At 37.9% G+C, this 18,019-nt stretch overlaps 1 protein-coding gene across 4 annotated transcripts in view; it reads right to left on the reverse strand.

Annotated features, from left to right (window-relative positions):
* Positions 1–9,022: 9,022 nt before the first annotated feature.
* Positions 9,023–18,019, reverse strand: part of KIF27 (kinesin family member 27) — an 89,611-nt gene continuing 80,614 nt past the window's right edge. For all 4 annotated transcript variants that reach the window (XM_060014952.1, XM_060014951.1, XM_060014950.1 and 1 more), the window contains one exon: positions 9,023–11,446. In XM_060014952.1, coding sequence (XP_059870935.1) covers positions 10,962–11,446 — 485 coding nt within the window. In that variant the 3' untranslated portion in view covers positions 9,023–10,961. The remainder of the gene's footprint in view (positions 11,447–18,019) is intronic.

An 18,019-nucleotide genomic window follows, 5' to 3' on the forward strand; every position in this document is an offset into this window, starting at 1 on the left:
TTTCGATTCTTTAGTGTGGTCCTTTTGTGATCTAAGCTACCTTCCTATCCTCAACTTCAGCCATCCCTTACACCCAGCACTAATTCAGTCACTCAGCAGATCCTTATTTGGAGTCCCCAATGTACTAGGACCATTACTAAACTGCTTGCTGTTCCCTGAGTATATGGTGTTGTCTCCCCTTTCTTAGCCTTTGCAATGGGGTTTCCTGATCTAAAATGCTATTCCTCTTATTCTTATACCTTCTAAAACCCAACTTATCCATTAAGATACAAGGGGCACCTTCCCTTACCCTTGAACGTTAAAAGCCCTTCCTCCATACTCCCATAGTGCCCTCTATATTTTTACCAGAGCCATTATATTCTCCTTTATATTGTGAGTCCCATTAAAACAGAAACCTGGCCTTTTACTCACTTGTATGTCACTAGAGTGCCAGGCTCCTTGTATGCGTTCAAATGGTCAAAATGTTACTGTCTGTCTTTATTCAACAGAGTGTGTGCTTCTTGGTGGATGGGTCTGTGATTTATTAAACTATGTTTTTTTTTTAGCATAACACCTAGCACATAGAAATTGGTTGAATAAATTAGCTTTCTCTGCATCACCATTAATCTTTAAAATATATAGCATTGAGGAATATGCAGAAAGTATTCTCATGATACAGAGAGACAGGGTGCTGAGGATTGTTCCATTTGTGTTTTACTTAAATAGGAAAAATACATGTGAAAGACCTGAGACTATAGACTACAAAGGCCAAATTACCTAGTGGTGCTCTATGCTCTTACCATCCTTCACCTAGCAATAAGAAAAACAGAAATAATTCTTGAAGGAATAATCTTAAAATAATCAGCTAAAAAGTTATGATCATCATCAACAAAAAAAAGTTGGATTTCTGGGAATTCTTTAGCAGTCCAGTGGTTAGAACTCCGAGCTCCCACTGCAGGGGGGCACAGGTTCAATCTCTGGTTAGGGAACTAAGATCCTGCAAGCCGTGCAGCGCGGCCAATTTAAGAAAAAAAAAAAAAAGGTGGATTTCTGCTGGTTCAGTCAGTTTGTATGGGTAAACATTACCTAAGTTCCTTGATTCATGGTGTGGTGTGTTTCTAACCCAAATTTACTATTCATCACAAATTGTGATCAATATACAAAAATTAGTTGTATTTCTATACACTAGCAATGAACAATCTGAAAATGAAATTAATAGAACAAGTCCATTTACAATAGCATCAAAAGAAAAGAAATATTCAGGAATAAATTTAGCCAAAGAAGCATAAGACTTGTACACTGAAAACTACAAAAGATGGTTAAAAGAAATTAAAGATATAAATAAATAAAAGACAGCCCATGTTTATGGACTGGAAAACTTAATATTATTAAGATGGCAATACTCCCCAAATATAGATATATATTCAATGTAATTCCTATCAAAATTCCAACAGACTTTTTTGCAGAAATGGGTAAGCTGTTCCTAACATTCATAATCAAACTCAAGGGACCCCAAATAGCCAAAACAATATTGAAAAAAGATAAAGCTGGTAAACTGACACTTCCCAACTTGAAAATTTACTACATAGCTACAGTAATCAACTGTGGCACTAGCATAAGACATAAGCCAATGGAATAGAATCAAGAGTCCATAAACAAACTCAAACATCTATGGTCAATTAGCTTTCAACAAGGGTGCCAAGACACCTCAGTAAGGAAAAGATAGTTTTTTTCAGTAAATGGTGCTGAGACAACTTGATATACACACGCAAAAGAATGAAGTTGAACCTCTACCTCACACCGCATACAAAAATTAATTCAAAATGGACCCTAGACATAAATGAAAGAACTAAAATAATAAAACTCTTTTTATTTATTTATTTAATTTTGGCTGCTTTGGTCTTTGTTGCTATGCACAGGCTTTCTCTAGTTGCGGCAAGTGGGGCCTACTCTTCGTTGTGGTGCGCGGGCTTCTCATTGTGGTGGCTTCTCTTGTTGTGGAGCATGGGCTCTAGGCACATGGGCTTCAGTAGTTGCAGCATGCAGGCCCAGTAGTGTGGCTCACAGGCTCTAGAGTGCAGGTTCAGTAGTTCTGGCGCATGGGCTTAGTTGCTCCGCTGCATGTAGGATCTTCCCGGACCAGGGCTCGAACCCATGTTCCCTGCATTGGCAGGTGGATTCTTAACCACTGTGCCACCAGGGAAGTCCCAACAATAAAACTCTTAGAAGGAAAGACAGGTGTAAATCTGTATGATATTGGAGTAGGCAATGGTTTCTTAGATATGACAACTAAAGCAAAAACAACCAAAAGAAAAAAAGATAAACTGGATTTCATCAAAAGCAAAAACTTCTACAATGCAAAGGACACCATCAAAAAAGTAAAAAGACAACACAGAATGGGAGAAAATATTTGCAAATCATATCTGATAAGGGACTTGTATCTAGCAAATATAAAGAACTCTTACAATTCAACATTGAAAACACAAATAGCTCAATTTTAAAGGGGCAAAGGATTTGAACAGACATTTCTCCAGAGAAGATAAACAAGTGGCCAATAAACACATGAAAAAAATATTCAGTATCTTTAGTCATTAGGAAAATGTAACTCAAAACACAGTGATATACCACTTCACATCGACTAGGATGGGTATAATAAAAAAGACAGACAATAACAAGCGTTGGCAAGGATGTAAAGTAATTGGAACCCTCATACACTGCTGGTGGGAATGTAAAATGGTGCAGCTGCTATGGAAAACAGTTCAGCAATCTCTCCAAAAGTTAAACGTAGATTTACCATATGAATCAGAAATTCCACTCTTAGGCGTATACCCAAGAGAACTGAAAACATATTCACACAAAAGCTTGTACACAGATGTTTATAGCATTCTATAGCATGGTTATTCATAAGAGCCAAATTATAGAAATAATCCAAATGTCCATCAACTCATGAAAGGATAAACAAAATGTGGTATATCCACATAATGGATTATTATTCAGTCATACAAAGGAATGAAATACTCTTACAGGCTACATGAATGAATCTTGGAAACATTATCCTAAGGAAAAAAGCCATACACTAAAGGATGTATGAAATGTCAAAAACAGGCAATTCCACAGAGACAGAGAGATTAGTGGTTGCCAGGGGATGGGAGAAAATGAAAATTGGGACTGATTACTAATTAAAACAGAGGTTTTTTTGGCATGATGAAAATGTTCTGGAATTAGTGAGATTGCACAACACAGTGAATATACTAAAAACTACTGAACTGTGCACTTTAAGATGGTAAATTTTTTGTTATGTGAATTATATCTCAAAAAATTTTTAAGTGGAATGTGATCCTAAACTTAAAATAAGTTCTAAGCAACTGTATAGATCAAAACAGTAGATCTAGAGCAGTTTCCAATGGCTCAGCAAAATTAGTCAGTGCTCTTCCCCTCCCATAAAAACTGGCTGGATGGGATTTCTGTGTTCAGATGCAATTTATGATAATTGCCCCTTTTGAGCATGCATGCACTGGGTCAATTGAAAAGCAATTTTTAAGTTGGTGAGCTTACATCTGTTTTTTACAGCTTTGTGTGTTTGCCTAACTCAGAAACCATTTCTAACTAAAAAAAAGCATCCTTGATTCTCTATTCCCTTACCCTGCTTTATTTTCTCCATAGTACTCATCACTGCGATCAATGTAAGTTCCTTGAGTGATAGGGCTTTTAGTTCTCAGCTCTAGCCTCAATGATAAAAGGTTAATAGAAAACATAAAGCAGAAAAATGCCTACAAATATCTAAAGAAAATTTCCATCAGTTGTCTATAGATGCCATTTTTGTGATATCTTCAGAATACAGGTAACTTTAATTATCAGCTCACCCTTTGAAAGAGGTACAGATTTTTCCCCGTACAAGAACTAAACCCCGGGGTACTGGCCTGGTTCTGAAGGGTGTTTTGGTTTGCTGTAGCCTGGCCAATTAAACTCACATAATCAGGTCCTTACATCTAGTTTCCCTTCTCAGTGATTAGTGAGATAGTGAACTTTGTAATAAACCTTATAAGAGGACCAATGAAAGTAACTCTCCCAGGAAAAGTGTATGTTAGTATTCTTCCTCTCTATTTGTTCACAATCCACTAGAATACTTCTGATTATAGGTTCCATTACACTTAAAGTCTTGGCCTTCTCTTTGATTACTTGGCTGCACAGGTCATGGGTGCTTTGATCTAAATAGAGACAAAGTATTCCTTAACATTGGCAGATACTTGTGAACTAAGGGAAATGAGCTTCCCTCAGAATACTTACAAAGGAGACTGCCATGGTAATGTTAGATTTAATTCTAATATACTTCTTGTATATAGTAGCTAAGAGTATGAAAGGCCAAAGACTGACTTTGCTGTTAATTTGATCACATACCTATACATGTACCAAAAAATTAACTTTTACAGTTTCCCTAAGGGAAAAATTGAGCTTAAAATATTTACCAAATAGAAACTAGACTTTTCAGTTTTAAGGAAAGTTATTTTCTTTCTTTTTTTTTTCTTTTTAATTTTTGGCTGCGTTGGGTTTTTGTTGCTGCACTCAGGCTTTCTCTAGTTGTGGCGAGCGGGGGCCACTCTTCATTGCGGTGCGCAGGCTTCTCATTGCGGTGGCTTCTCTTGTTGCGGAGCACGGGCTCTAGGCGTGCCAGCTTCAGTAGTTGCGGTGCGTGGGCTCAGCAGTTGTGCCGCACGGGATCAGCAGTTGTGGCGCATGGGCTCAGTCGCTCTGTGGCATGTGGGATTTTTCCGGACCAGGGCTTGAACCCGTGTCCCCTGCATTGGCAGGCAGATTCTTAACCACTCCACCACCAGGGAAGTCCCAGAAAAGTTATTTTCTAGCCAGAATTCATCAATAACAAAAAAATGTAATTGTTACTAAAGAAATAAGTAATAAATGGCCAAAAACTGGTGGTTAAAAACCCAGTAAAAACATATTTTTTTGTTTGTAAATCAAAGAAATAGTAATGAAGCACTTCTGAGGCCTATAAAAATAGACTCAGCCAAGTCTTTAAAATATTTTCTTGTGAGAATTGAATTCACATGAAACTTCCCAGAGACTAGTTATTTCTACTGTTGCTAACATATATAATTAAAACTCTGAGAATTTGTTTTAAAATGTTTTTTGATATATATAAAATAAGCAACCACATTTGTGCTAAAAAGTTATCACATTTTGACAACCAACTCCATGGAAAACCTACTTGTAATTCTATCATAAACATGTATGATCCTTTAGTTTTCAAAGTGCTTTTATATATTTATTTGATAAAGCAACAAACTATTTACATGTAGTAAAAACAGTAGTTTCACTACCAAATAATTTATTAAATAATTAGAGTTGCATTTGAAAAATAAGGTTTTGATTTTAAATGCAAGGGAGTGATTCATACATTGCTTTCTTTTAAAAGAAATGGCTGTTTGGTGTTTTAGAAAATATAATTATTTAAGGTACTCCATTAATAAGATTATAACCTGGGTCATTCTGATCATGTTCTGGTTGTCTTACAGCCAGTGACACCTAGGGAAAATGTCCAGTGAAACAGACAGGCTTACTTCCAGGCTTTGAATGGAACAATTTAAATGCTGCCCAACCCCCAGGTGATGGGTATGAATTTCAAAAGAAGACTGGCACCTCAGTATACAAATACCTTGCCCTTTTCCCGATCTAGAAAAAAATAATCACGCTAGAAAGTGACAACAAAACTTTGATAATACTTATAAATTATCAAAATTATAAATTCAGATTCACTCCTTACTCCTTTTCATGGTGGACAATGAAATACCACTGAAGGCCACAAACAAAAATGAATAACATCAGTTCAGCCTCTCAAGGCAGTCTAAGAGCTGCTGGTTTGTAATTATGAATGGAAGTCTTTTAGCCAAAGATTTTTCAGGAGAAAAATTCAGGGATATTTTAGCAGAGAGAAAAATTAAGCAAAATGGTTAAGTATTGTTTTATAAAGATAAATCCTGTCAATTCTGCCTACAGTGTTTGTTTTTGCATATTCTTGATGGTTCTTCAACGGTAAAATCACTTAAGTCCTTCACTTAAATTCTTCAGTTTATGTTACAACTGATGAAATTTATCTAAAACTAATGTTTCTTGTAATTCTCTACTGAATGGCTCCACAATTTCCATTCAAATTCTGTCTAGGGTGGCTTTTTTTCATACAATCCTGAATTAATAGTAATCATAGGAAGAGAGATCAGTATTAAAAACTGGGATGTATATTTTCAAATGGCAAATTCAATACTAACTAGGAGTATTCTTTAGGGTATAGAGATAGCCAAAGAGTGAAGTTAAATTTATGTTGCTTCAAGAGAAATAAAATATATTCTCTTAAAACATTTTTGAAAATTCCTTGCTGGCCTATGGAATGCTTTAAAATAAACCTCTTTTTCTTCTCTTTTTATCAGAGCTATTTGAATCCTGGAACACTGTGAGGAGTGAGGGGAGCTATAATCTGCCTATAATTTGTTGTTACTTGGGGCAGGGTTCAAGAAGTGGTTCTTTTAAGAGACCCCTCAGATCAAATAAATTCTAACAATATTTACCACTTTGGACTTGAAAAATCATACCTTGCTTTGTATATACTGTAATAAGCTTGAAAACACAATAATACAGTATGCAAATATTGTTTCAAGATGCATTTCTTTTGTTCTACTTTAATTACATAAGTATTTACTAATAAATGGAGTTTTAAATTTCCAAAAATCCTAAGTATACAAGTTTTTAGATGTTTAGTTTTCTACTCTTCTGTTGTGAATGGTTCTGTTCCCTGGGCATATAAGGATCTTGCTCATTATAACAAAGTCTGTGAGATTGTTCTATTTTTCTCTTTGAGTACTGTAGAGATCACTCAGTGGAGTTTTGTGTAATAATTTACCAATAGAACCTAATACCTAAATCTAAGTCAATATATTTGGGTTCAGTTAAATTACAATAGTGACAATTCTGTTGATTCATTGTGGACATTCCTAGGAAAGAAGATATAAAAATGGACAAAAAGAACTATGCAAAATATCAAAAGCCAACATTATAACATCAAGTTTTTCTGAGCTTTCTTTTTATAATTTCTCTTGTTCTAACTACCACCACATTGAGGTATTTTTGATGTCAACATGAAGGCCATCATAAAAATCAAACACCACTCTAGTATTCGCTGCCACGTATGCACTGCATTCCAAAAGCAAGGAATGGAAGCAGTCACCCCTAATGCAGGCATTAAGGGGTGCATTGTTTGTAGAGAATTTTAAAACAATGAAACTTATGAAAAGTCAGTCTACTTCTTATTATTAGCATCAAGGTAAACAATGACAGTGATAAAATACTCCTCGCCATAAGAAAGATGCTCCTATATCCACCCTTTGAGTATTACTGCCCAGATGAGCTCAAAATACCCAATGCATGAGATATTTATTGTGGCAAGATCTCACTCTCAACTTTATTTTCTATTTTTGAAAATATAAACATAGAAGATATATGTGTTATCAATCTAATCAAGGCAGCCTGCAGCCCATTATATCTTTAAATGTAAAATATACATAATGAATATTTTAAAAAATTCCAGTGAAGTTGAGAGAGGAATTGTAGACATGAGTGGACACTGAGCTTTCATTATTCATACTCCAGGTGCTTTATAAAATCACAAATATGTCTCTAAGGAAATAAATGAAAGAGCAGAACATGTCACACTTGCTTTTAATGCATGAGAATTTGTGTTGACTATAGAACCGAACTCCCACTAAGGACTTCACTTCTTAGCAATTCATTCTAAAACTTAGTATGACACTTTGTTTTAAAATATAAGACACCCATTCTTAAATAAACATTTATCACTTTATTGACCTGGACTATTACAAACAAGCCAATGGCAATAAAGTCCACATTACTGAAGATCATATGTATATTTTTGCTGACTCCTTGGACACTGAATTCATGAAGATATGAAGAACTAAGGGGGGGAAAAACATTAGCGAAGGAAAACAAACATTAAAGCACAAAAGCACCTTCACTGATGTTCTTGCCACCCATAGTTCTCAGACTCATAGAATTCTCCAACTCTGTTATCTACAACACTCTGGAGTTAGGGAAAGAACTAGTACTTTATGGAGGCAAATATGTTTCTTTCCAAATGCTCTGTTATAGGTGGAAAAAAAATAATGAACAAAAAAACCCCCACAAACATATTTCATATACACGCAAAAAGGCAAAGGCAAAATGTTTAGACTAAGGAGAGCATATGAAACAGAGGGTAAATTTATTACTAGTTAATGTAAAAAAAATTGTACTTGCCTTGGGGGAGATGACAATTTTTCTTTCCTTTGTGACTGCACTGACTAAACAAGAAAGACAAGAGGTTCACTCCCAGAATATATTATCCAGGACATGATTTATATGTTTGTTTATTTATATGAAATCTATCATAGCATATAAAGGATGTATGTTTAACCAAAAGGAAGAAAAAAAAATTGTACCTTTGTTATTTAGATGTCAGTTCACATTTGCATTATCAAATCTACTCGTTGGTTTAATATAAATTTTCTTGCTTTGTTAGTGAGCTGGCTTTTAGAAAATGTGTTTATATTTCCACAGGTAAAGCAAATATGTGTCAATTTCTTGGGCAAGCAGAATTCCAATGTCAAAATACATTCTTATATGAATTATTTCTAAATTATTACTTAATTTTATAAGGAACTTAAAATTAGGGGCTTCATTAATATGTACATATTAATAAATATATGATTGCTGTGCTTTGCTAAGGCACTGGCCTTTTGCCATTGTCTATCTATCTATCTAAAACACACATTATATACAATATATATATTAAATACATATCATACAAACCAAAGGTAAAAAGAGAAAACTAGCTGAAAACAGGAATCTGACTTCAAATAGTCCCTGTTAAAAAAATAAAATCTCTAAGTTGGTTTGTAAATTTGTTGGTTGAAACAGTTTCTCATTGGGCCGAAGTTATAACTTGTGGTTCCGTTTCCAGGTTAAGTCCACAGAAGTCTATTTAACCCATAATTCAAATGAGTTTTAATACCATACTTAAGAGATCTAGAAACTATTCACCAATTTAGAAGTTTGTTTTGGCTTGGTTTTCTTCTCCTATAGGAACTGTTTTTTACCGGTAAGACCAAGGAACCCTACTTCCTAGGGGCTAGAAAATAGAAAAGGAAAACAGTCTTTGAGCACAGGGCAACAGTCTGGGTCTTAGGTAAGATGGTCAGGGTCAATAGCAACAAAGGAAAGAACAAAAAAAACTTAGTATCAGGTAGGAAAAGTTGGAGTCAGTAATAAAGTGGGTTACTCTCATGGAGTAAGCTTCCATAAATCAGGGTGATTTTGCTACTGCCCCCCAAACAAACATTAATTGGTTTAAGAAAAAACTTTATTTTACAAGCAAAAGTTTGGAAAAGTAACAAAAATAACAATATAAGTAACAAAATCATACCTCTGGTCATTATAATGAAATGTTTTCTGTGATTGAAAACTACGATGAAAAATTTGTTGGGCAAAGCAATGTTTAGTTCTTAATTCCAAACTGAGGTTTACATTATATAAGATTTAGACCAAAAATATCTTGAAGAAAAAATTTCATTTACATATTTACAACCCCCGTGCAATCTGGGCGGCCTGTGTACAGGCCTGACTAACCAGGTTGTAGAGGAAAAAAATCTCAGATTAAGTCCATCAACTTATTAGCTAAAGATCCTCTGGCTAGATGTCAAGCTTTATAGGTGTACTCCATATGACTAGATACCTTTTCCTTGATATGTTAGAATACTTCAGTGTTATTCTGTCCTTGTTTCCCTATTCCATGGAACTGTATTCATTTCTCCCAATTTTAGTAGCATAATGAGAGATATGCTGAATAGATAGGGCAAGAGAGAGATGATAAACCTATATTCCAAAATATTAGCAAACCAATAATATAATACTCTAAAAGCAATTCCAGAAAAAAGAGCAGAGACCATGTTTAAAAAGTCAAGAATGATCACTCAGCCTCTGAGGAGCATAAATTAACCTTAATCCCTAAACCTAGCCAGTTGCCTTAGCCCATAGAGTGCATTCTGGCACAAATTTTCAGCTGTTTCAGCCAAAACATATGCAGCAGGTGACTCTCTCTCTGATATAAGCAATATTTAATTGTTTCTTTTTTTTTTAAATAAGATGTTGGGGGTAGGAGTTTTAGTAATTTATTTATTTATTTTTGCTGTGTTGGGTCTTCGTTTCTGTGCGAGGGCTTTCTCTAGTTGTGGCAAGTGGGGGCCACTCTTCATCGTGGTGCACGGGCCTCTCACTATAGCAGCCTCTCTTGTTGTGGAGCACAGGCTCCAGACGCGCAGGCTCAGTAGTTGTGGCTCACGGGCCTAGTTGCTCCGCGGCATGTGGGATCCTCCCAGACCTGGGCTCAAACCCGTGTCCCCTGCATTAGCAGGCAGATTCCCAACCACTGCTCCACCAGGGAAGCCCCCTGTTTTTTAAAAAAATAACAAAATATACTTGTATTTGAGAATAACAATATAAATTTATATTATAATTATTGTATTATAACATACTCTTATAATATTACAATATACTTAATAATATACTTTTATATTATATAATAATATACATTTAATGGATATTTTAGTTTATTATTCTACTCTTAGTTTTGTTCTTCAAATATGCCTGGAAAAAATTTTAAGCAAATTTAGAAGTGGAAACATTTAAATGTTCCATTACTTGATAAAGTATGTGTTTGGTTATTATGGAAATACAAATTAAAAGTCCTCAAATATACTATAGAAGATATACATATCCATGGTATACAAAAGGATTAGGGATTACTTCCTCCCCTTCTTCTTTTATCCTGAGGGAACAGCTAGTGAGCTTAAGCTTTAATTTTTAACAGATTAGAAAAAGGAATCTTACCCACCTACTAAATTAAAATTTTTCTTATTAAATGCCTAAGTTTTTAAGTCACTCATTTTCCTAGCTACTTCAATGGAATCAGCAGTCATAGACCCAACCCCAACTCCAAGACTGGAACTTCGTAACAACAGTTCCAAGGCAGAAATCTGACGTAACTCTTTGCGACACAACTTTACACGTGTGACACTATGCAACTGTGCCACATTTCCTACTGGCTGAATTTGGGGTGTTGGTCGACTGTGAGATTTTGTAAACTGATTGCCATCCCTTTCTGTTTTGGCCTCATTGCTTAACAAATGCCCACTAGTGGGTGCTAAAGAGCTATAAATTGGTGGTAATTCTGCGCCTTCTTCCCAGAGCTTCTGAGGATTTGGTTGTGTTCTTGAACTGCTTGCGGAACTGTCCAATTGTCTTTCCCTTCCACTTAATTTTATACTTTCAGTTCTGGATGCCCGTTTTAATTCTTCTGAAACCATGCCTGCTTCTTCTGGGTTCTGTACTCCATTTCCAGCATCATGATCTAAAAATAATCCAAAAAGCAGAAAAAAAAATTAAGAGGTTTCCTCCAAAACAGGTATTTTAATCATGATATCTTAACATAACTACATTATTATCATGCAATATAAATTGTCTTCCAGCTTTTTTTGTTAAGTGACTTCTTTGAGAGGAACAGAAGTGTGAACATTAATTATTCTTATTTCACTTAGAGGCATCTTCCATGTGAATAACTGAGAACTTTCAATTAATAGAACAAAACTGAGAAGTAGTCTTCTAGAGATTTTGGTACCCCTGGAAACACAGAGGTGCTTTAGGCCTCTCTGGTGCCCTTCCACACCTGCCTCTGCTGGGCTTGCCACTGGTGAATCACATTTCAAATCCTGGTCATATCTCCAGGGAATGTTCTGGGACTTGGCATTATATGTGTGAAAAATCTAGTCTTTTTTTTAAAATTTTTTTTTTTTGCGGTACACGGGCCTCTCACTGTTGTGGCCTCTCCCGCCGCGGAGCACAGGCTCCAGACGCGCAGGCTAAGCGGCCATGGCTCACGGGCCCAGCCGCTCCACGGCATGTGGGATCCTCCTGGACTGGGGCACGAACCCGTGTCCCCTGCATCGGCAGGCGGACTCTCAAGAACTGCGCCACCAGGGAAGCCCAAAAATCTAGTCTTGATTGAACTCCAAGCATGAGAGCAGGGTTCTTCCGTCTGAATGTACTCTGGGGTACATGCCACTGCTTTCACCATCAAAATGGAAATGACAGCATACCCCTCAGTGGGGACTACCTTGCTGGAATGAGTGATAGGAGTGAGTGAAATTATCAAAGCTTGAGGCCCTCAAATCATAGAATAATCTAATATCAAAGACAAAACTTACTTAAGGGAAGTCCATATAGGTACTAGACCTAATGCAAAGAAACAATGCCAACTTTAAAATATGTTGATGATGCAATTAGGACACTTCTGGTCCTGCGAGAACCAAGTTTAAAAACAGAAGTTGCACACTGGCAGCTCCCAAGCCAAATCTGCCCACAGACATGTTTTACTTAGCCTATAAAATAATATGTGATACAAAATTTAAAAAGTGGAAAGTTTCATATAAAAATATAGATTTCCGGATTTTAAAGAAAATGAGAAAAACTGACAATTTCTGCCTGGCAACAGCAGCTGGAGCAGAGCTGCCCCTGCCAATTTAGACAACTGCTGCAGTCCCACCGGTCACTTTGGCTTCCTGGCTCCTGCAGGCATTTTAGTTTGTGACCCTGGTTTAAAACATAATTGATTTTCTATATAACCTTTAAAAATTGTGAATAACTCTTTTGGGGCTTCCCTGGTGGCGCAGCGGTTGAGAGTCTGCCTGCCGATGCAGGGGACACGGGTTCGTGCCCCGGTCCGGGAAGATCCCACATGCCGCGGAGCGGCTGGGCCCGTGAGCCATGGCCGCTGAGCCTGCGCGTCCGGAGCCTGTGCTCCGCAACGGGAGAGGCCACAACAGTAAGAGGCCCGCGTACCGCAAAAAAAAAAAAAAAAAAAATTGTGAATAACTCTTTTGTACACCTGAAATTTATATAATATCATACATCAACTCTACTCAATAAAAAAAAGAAAAAAAGGATTGATTTTCTAGTTTTTAAAATTCTTCTCACAAACAAAAAACTTGAACTAGCAAATGACATAAATCCTCATGTGGAATTAGCAGGTACAAACTTGATCATAGTGCTCACAGTGGCTTCCCAACTTTGCTGCACATTAGTGTCACCTGGAAGCTTTTAAAAATCCTTTGGCCTAATAACCTATAATGGAAAAGAACCTGAAAAAGAGCGTGTGTGTATATATATATCTGAATCACTTTGCTGTACACCTGAAACTAACAGAATATTGTAAATCAACTATATTTCAATGAAAAAAAAAATCCTGATGCCCAGGTCACAGAGTCTCGGGGAGGGAGCCAGGCATCTTAATTTTTTTTTTTTTGCGGTACGCCAGCCTCTCACCGCTGTGGCCTCTCCCGCCGCGGAGCACAGGCTCCAGACGCGCAGGCCCAGCGGCCATGGCTCATGGGCCCAGCTGCTCCGCAGCATGTGGGATCCTCCCAGACCGGGGCACGAACCGTGTCCCCTGCATCGGCAGGCGGACTCCCAACCACTGTCCCACCAGGGAAGCCCCTTAATTTTTAAAGATCATATGAGAAAGAGCAGAGATGGGCTCATTGGAAAGGCTCACTCCCAAGCCCACTTAGATTCCTCACAATATAAAGTTTCCCTCTTCCAGAATTTCAACACCAAAGGAACAAACTAAAGAAAGATTTATTCACCCATAGTCACACAGCCAGTAAAAGAAATTAGGATCCCAACCAGATCTTCTGACTCTAGTATCCTGACATGTAGAGTTTTATAGTGGTTTAAATTGATACAAGAATAGAGTTTTGGGGGAGACCTTCAAGATGGCGGAGGCGTAAGACACGGAGATCACCTTCCTCAGCACAAATACATCTGAAATACATCTACATGTGGAACAACTCCTACAGAAAACCTACTGAACACTGGCAGAAGACCTCAGACCTCCCAAAAGACAAGAAACTCCCCACATACCTGGGTAGGGCAAAAGAAAAAAAAAAACAGAGACAAAAGAATAGGGACAGGACCTGCACCTCGGGGAGGGAGCTGTGAAAGAGGAAAAGTTTCCACACACTAGGAAGCCCCTTCACTGGCGTAGACAGGGGTTGGGCGGGGGGGAAGCTTCAGAGCCACGGAGGAGACTGCAGCAATAGGGGTGCAGAGGGCAAAGCGGAGAGATTCCCGCACAGAGGATCGGTGCCGACCAGCACTCACCAGCCCGAGAGGCTTGTCTGCTCATCCGCTGGGGCGGGCGGGGGCTGGGAGCTGAGGCTCGGGCTTCGGAGGGAGGTCGGATCCCAGGGAGAGGACTGGGGTTGGCTGCATGAACACAGCCTGAAGGGGCTAGTGCTCGAGGAGAGGGGATTCAGAGCACCACCTAAACGAGCTCCTGAGACGGGCAAGAGCCGCGGCTATCAGCACGGACCGCAGAGACGGGCTTGAAACGCTAAGGCTGCTCCTGCAGCCACCAAGAAGCCTGTGTGCAAGCACAGGGCACTGTCCACACCTCCCCTCCAAGGAGCCTGTGCAGCCCACCACTGCCAGGGTCCTGTGATCCAGGGACAACTAGCCCGGGAGAACACACGGCACGCCTCAGGCTGGTGCAACATCATGCTGGCCTCTGCTGCTGCAGGCTCGCCCCACATTCCGTACACCTCCCTCCCCCCGGCCTGTGTGAGCCAGAGCCCCCTAATCAGCTGCTACTTTAACCCCGTCCTGTCTGGGCGAACCCCGGGAGCTGTTTGAACAAAGAAGAGAAAGGGAAATCTCTCCCAGCAGCCTCAGGCGCAGCAGATTAAATCTCCACGATCAACTTGATGTACCCTGCATCTCTGGAATACCTGAATAGACAACGAATCATCCCAAATTGAGGAGGTGGACTTTGGGAGCAACTGTTGACTTGGGGTTGCTTTCTGCATCTAATTTGTTCCTGGCTTTATGTTTATCTTAGTTTAGTATTTAGAGTTTATTATCATTGGTAGATTTGTTTATTGATTTAGTTGCTCTCTTCCTTTTTTTTTAATATATATAGATATGTATATATTTTTCCTCTTTCTATTTCTGTGAGTGTGTATGTGTATGCTTCTTTGTGTGATTTTGTCTGTATAGCTTTGCTTTTACCATTTGTCCTAGGGTTCTGTCAGTCTGGCTTTTTTTTTTTTTTAACTATAGTTTTTAGTACTTGTTATCATTGGTGAATTTGTTTTTTGGTTTGGTTGCTCTCTTCTTTGTTTCTTTCTTTTTTCTATTACTTTTTAACTTTTTTATTTTTAATAATTATTTTTTTAAATAACTTTATTTGTCTTTCTTTTTTTCTCTTCTTCTCCCTTTTCTTCTGAGCCTTGTGACTGACAGGGTCTTGGTGCTCCAGCCGGGTGTGAGGCCAGTGCCTCTGAGGTGGGAGAGCTGAGTTCAGGATATTAGTCCACCAGAAACCTCCCAGCTCCATGTAATATCAAACGGCGAAAGCTCTCCCAGAGATCTCCATCTCAACGCTAAGACCCAGCTTCATTCAATGACCAGCAAGCTACAGTGCTGGACACCCTATGCCAAACAACTAGCAAGACAGGAACACAACCCCACCCATTAGCAGAGACGCTGCCTAAAATCATAATAAGGCCACAGACACTCCAAAACACACCACCAGATGCAGTCCTGCCCACCAGAAAGACAAGATCCAGCCTCATCCAGCAGAACACAGGCACTAGTCCCCTCCACCAGGAAGCCTACACAACCCACTGTACCAACCTTAGACACTGGGGGAAGACACCAAAAACAACAAGAACTACAAACCTGCAACCTGCGGAAAGGAGACCCCAAACACAGTAAGTTAAGCAAAATGAGAAGACAGAGAAACACAGCAGATGAAGGACCAAGGTAAAAACCCACGAGACCAAACAAATGAAGAGGAAATAGGCAGTCAACCTGAAAAAGAATTGAGAGTAATGATAGTAAACATGATCCAAAATCTTGGAAACAGAATGGAGAAAATACAAGAAACGTTTAACAAGGACCTAGAAGAATTAAAGAGCAAACAAACAATGAAGAACAACACAATAAATGAAATTTAAAATTCTCTAGAAGGAATCAATAGCAGAATAACTGAGGCAGAAGAACGGATAAGTGACCAGGAGGATAAAATAGTGGAAGTAACTACTGCACAACAGAATAAAGAAAAAAGAATGAAAAGAATTGAGGACAGTCTTGGAGACCTCTGGGGCAACATCAAACGCACAAACATTTGAATTATAGGGGTCCCAGAAGAAGAAGAGAAAAAGAAAGGGACTGAGAAAATATTTGAAGAGATTATAGTTGAAAACTTCATAATATGGGAAAGGAAATAGTCAATCAAGTCCAGGAAGTGCAGAGAGTCCCATACAGGATAAAACCAAGAAGAAGCACGCCAAGACACATATTAACCAAACTATCAAAAATTAAATACAAAGAAAAAACATTAAAAGCAGCAAGGGAAAAACAACAAGTTACATACAAGGGAATCCCCATAAGGTTAACAGCTGATCTTTCAGCAGAAAGTGCAAGCCAGAGGGAGTGGCAGGACATATTGAAAGTGATGAAAGGGAAAAACCTACAACTAAGATTACTCTACCCAGCAAGGATCTTATTCAGATTTGAAAGAGAAATTAAAACCTTTACAGACAAGCAAAAGCTAGAGAATTCAGCACCACCAAACCAGCTTTAAAACAAATGCTAAAGAACTTCTCTAGGCAGGAAACACAAGACAAGGAAAAGACCTACAAAAACAAACCCAAAATAATTAAGAAAATGGTAATAAGAACATACATATCGATAATTACCTTAAATGTAAATGGATTAAATACTCTAACCAAAAGACATAGACTGGATGAATGGATACAAAAACAAGACCCATATATATGCTGTCTACAAGAGACCCACTTCAGACCTAGAGACACATACAGACTGAAAGTGAGGGGATGGATAAAGATATTCCATGTAAATGGAGATCAGAAGAAAGCTGGAGTAGCAATTCTCATATCAGAAAAAATAGATTTTAAAATAAAGACTATTACAAGAGACAAAGAAGGACACTACATAATGATCAAGGGATCAATCCAAGAAGAAGATATAACAACTATAAATATTTATGCACACCACATAGGAGCACCTCAATACAAAAGGCAAATGCTAAGAGCCATAAAAGGGAAATCGACAGTAACACAATCATAGTAGGGGACTTTAACACTCCACTTTCACCAATTGACAGATCATCCAAAATGAAAATAAGTAAGAAAACACAAGCTTTAAATGATACATAAAACAAGGTGGACTTAATTGATATTTATAGGACATTCCATCCAAAATCAACAGAATACACTTTCTTCTCAAGTGCTCATGGAACATTCTCCAGGATAGATCATATCTTGGGTCACAAATCAAGCCTTGGTAAATTTAAGAAAATTGAAATCGTATCTAGTATGTTTTCCGACCACAACGCCATGAGACTAGATATCAATTACAGGAAAAAGTCTGTAAAAAATACAAACACATGGAGGCTAAACAATACACTACTTAACAACCAAGAGATCACAGAAGAAATCAACAAGGAAATAAAAAAATACCTAGGAACAAATGACAATGAAAACACGATGACCCAAAACCTACAGGATGCAGCAAAAGCAGTTCTAAGAGGGAAGTTTATAGCAATACAATTCCACCACACGAAACAAGAAACATCTCAAATAAACAGTATAACCTTACACCTAAAGCAATTAGAGAAAGAACAAAAGAAGCCTAAAGTTAGCAGAAGGAAAGAAATCATAAAGATCAGTTTAGAAATAAATGAAAAAGAAATGAAGGAAACAATAGCAAAGATCAATAAAACTAAAACCTAGTTCTTTGAGAAGATAAACAAAATTGATAAACCATTAGCCACATTCATCAAGAAAAAAAGGGAGAAGGTTCAAATCAATAGAATTAGAAATGGAAAAGAAGTAACAACTGA

This window comes from Delphinus delphis, chromosome 6 (genome assembly GCF_949987515.2).
Source record: "Delphinus delphis chromosome 6, mDelDel1.2, whole genome shotgun sequence".
Lineage (NCBI taxonomy): Eukaryota > Metazoa > Chordata > Mammalia > Artiodactyla > Delphinidae > Delphinus > Delphinus delphis.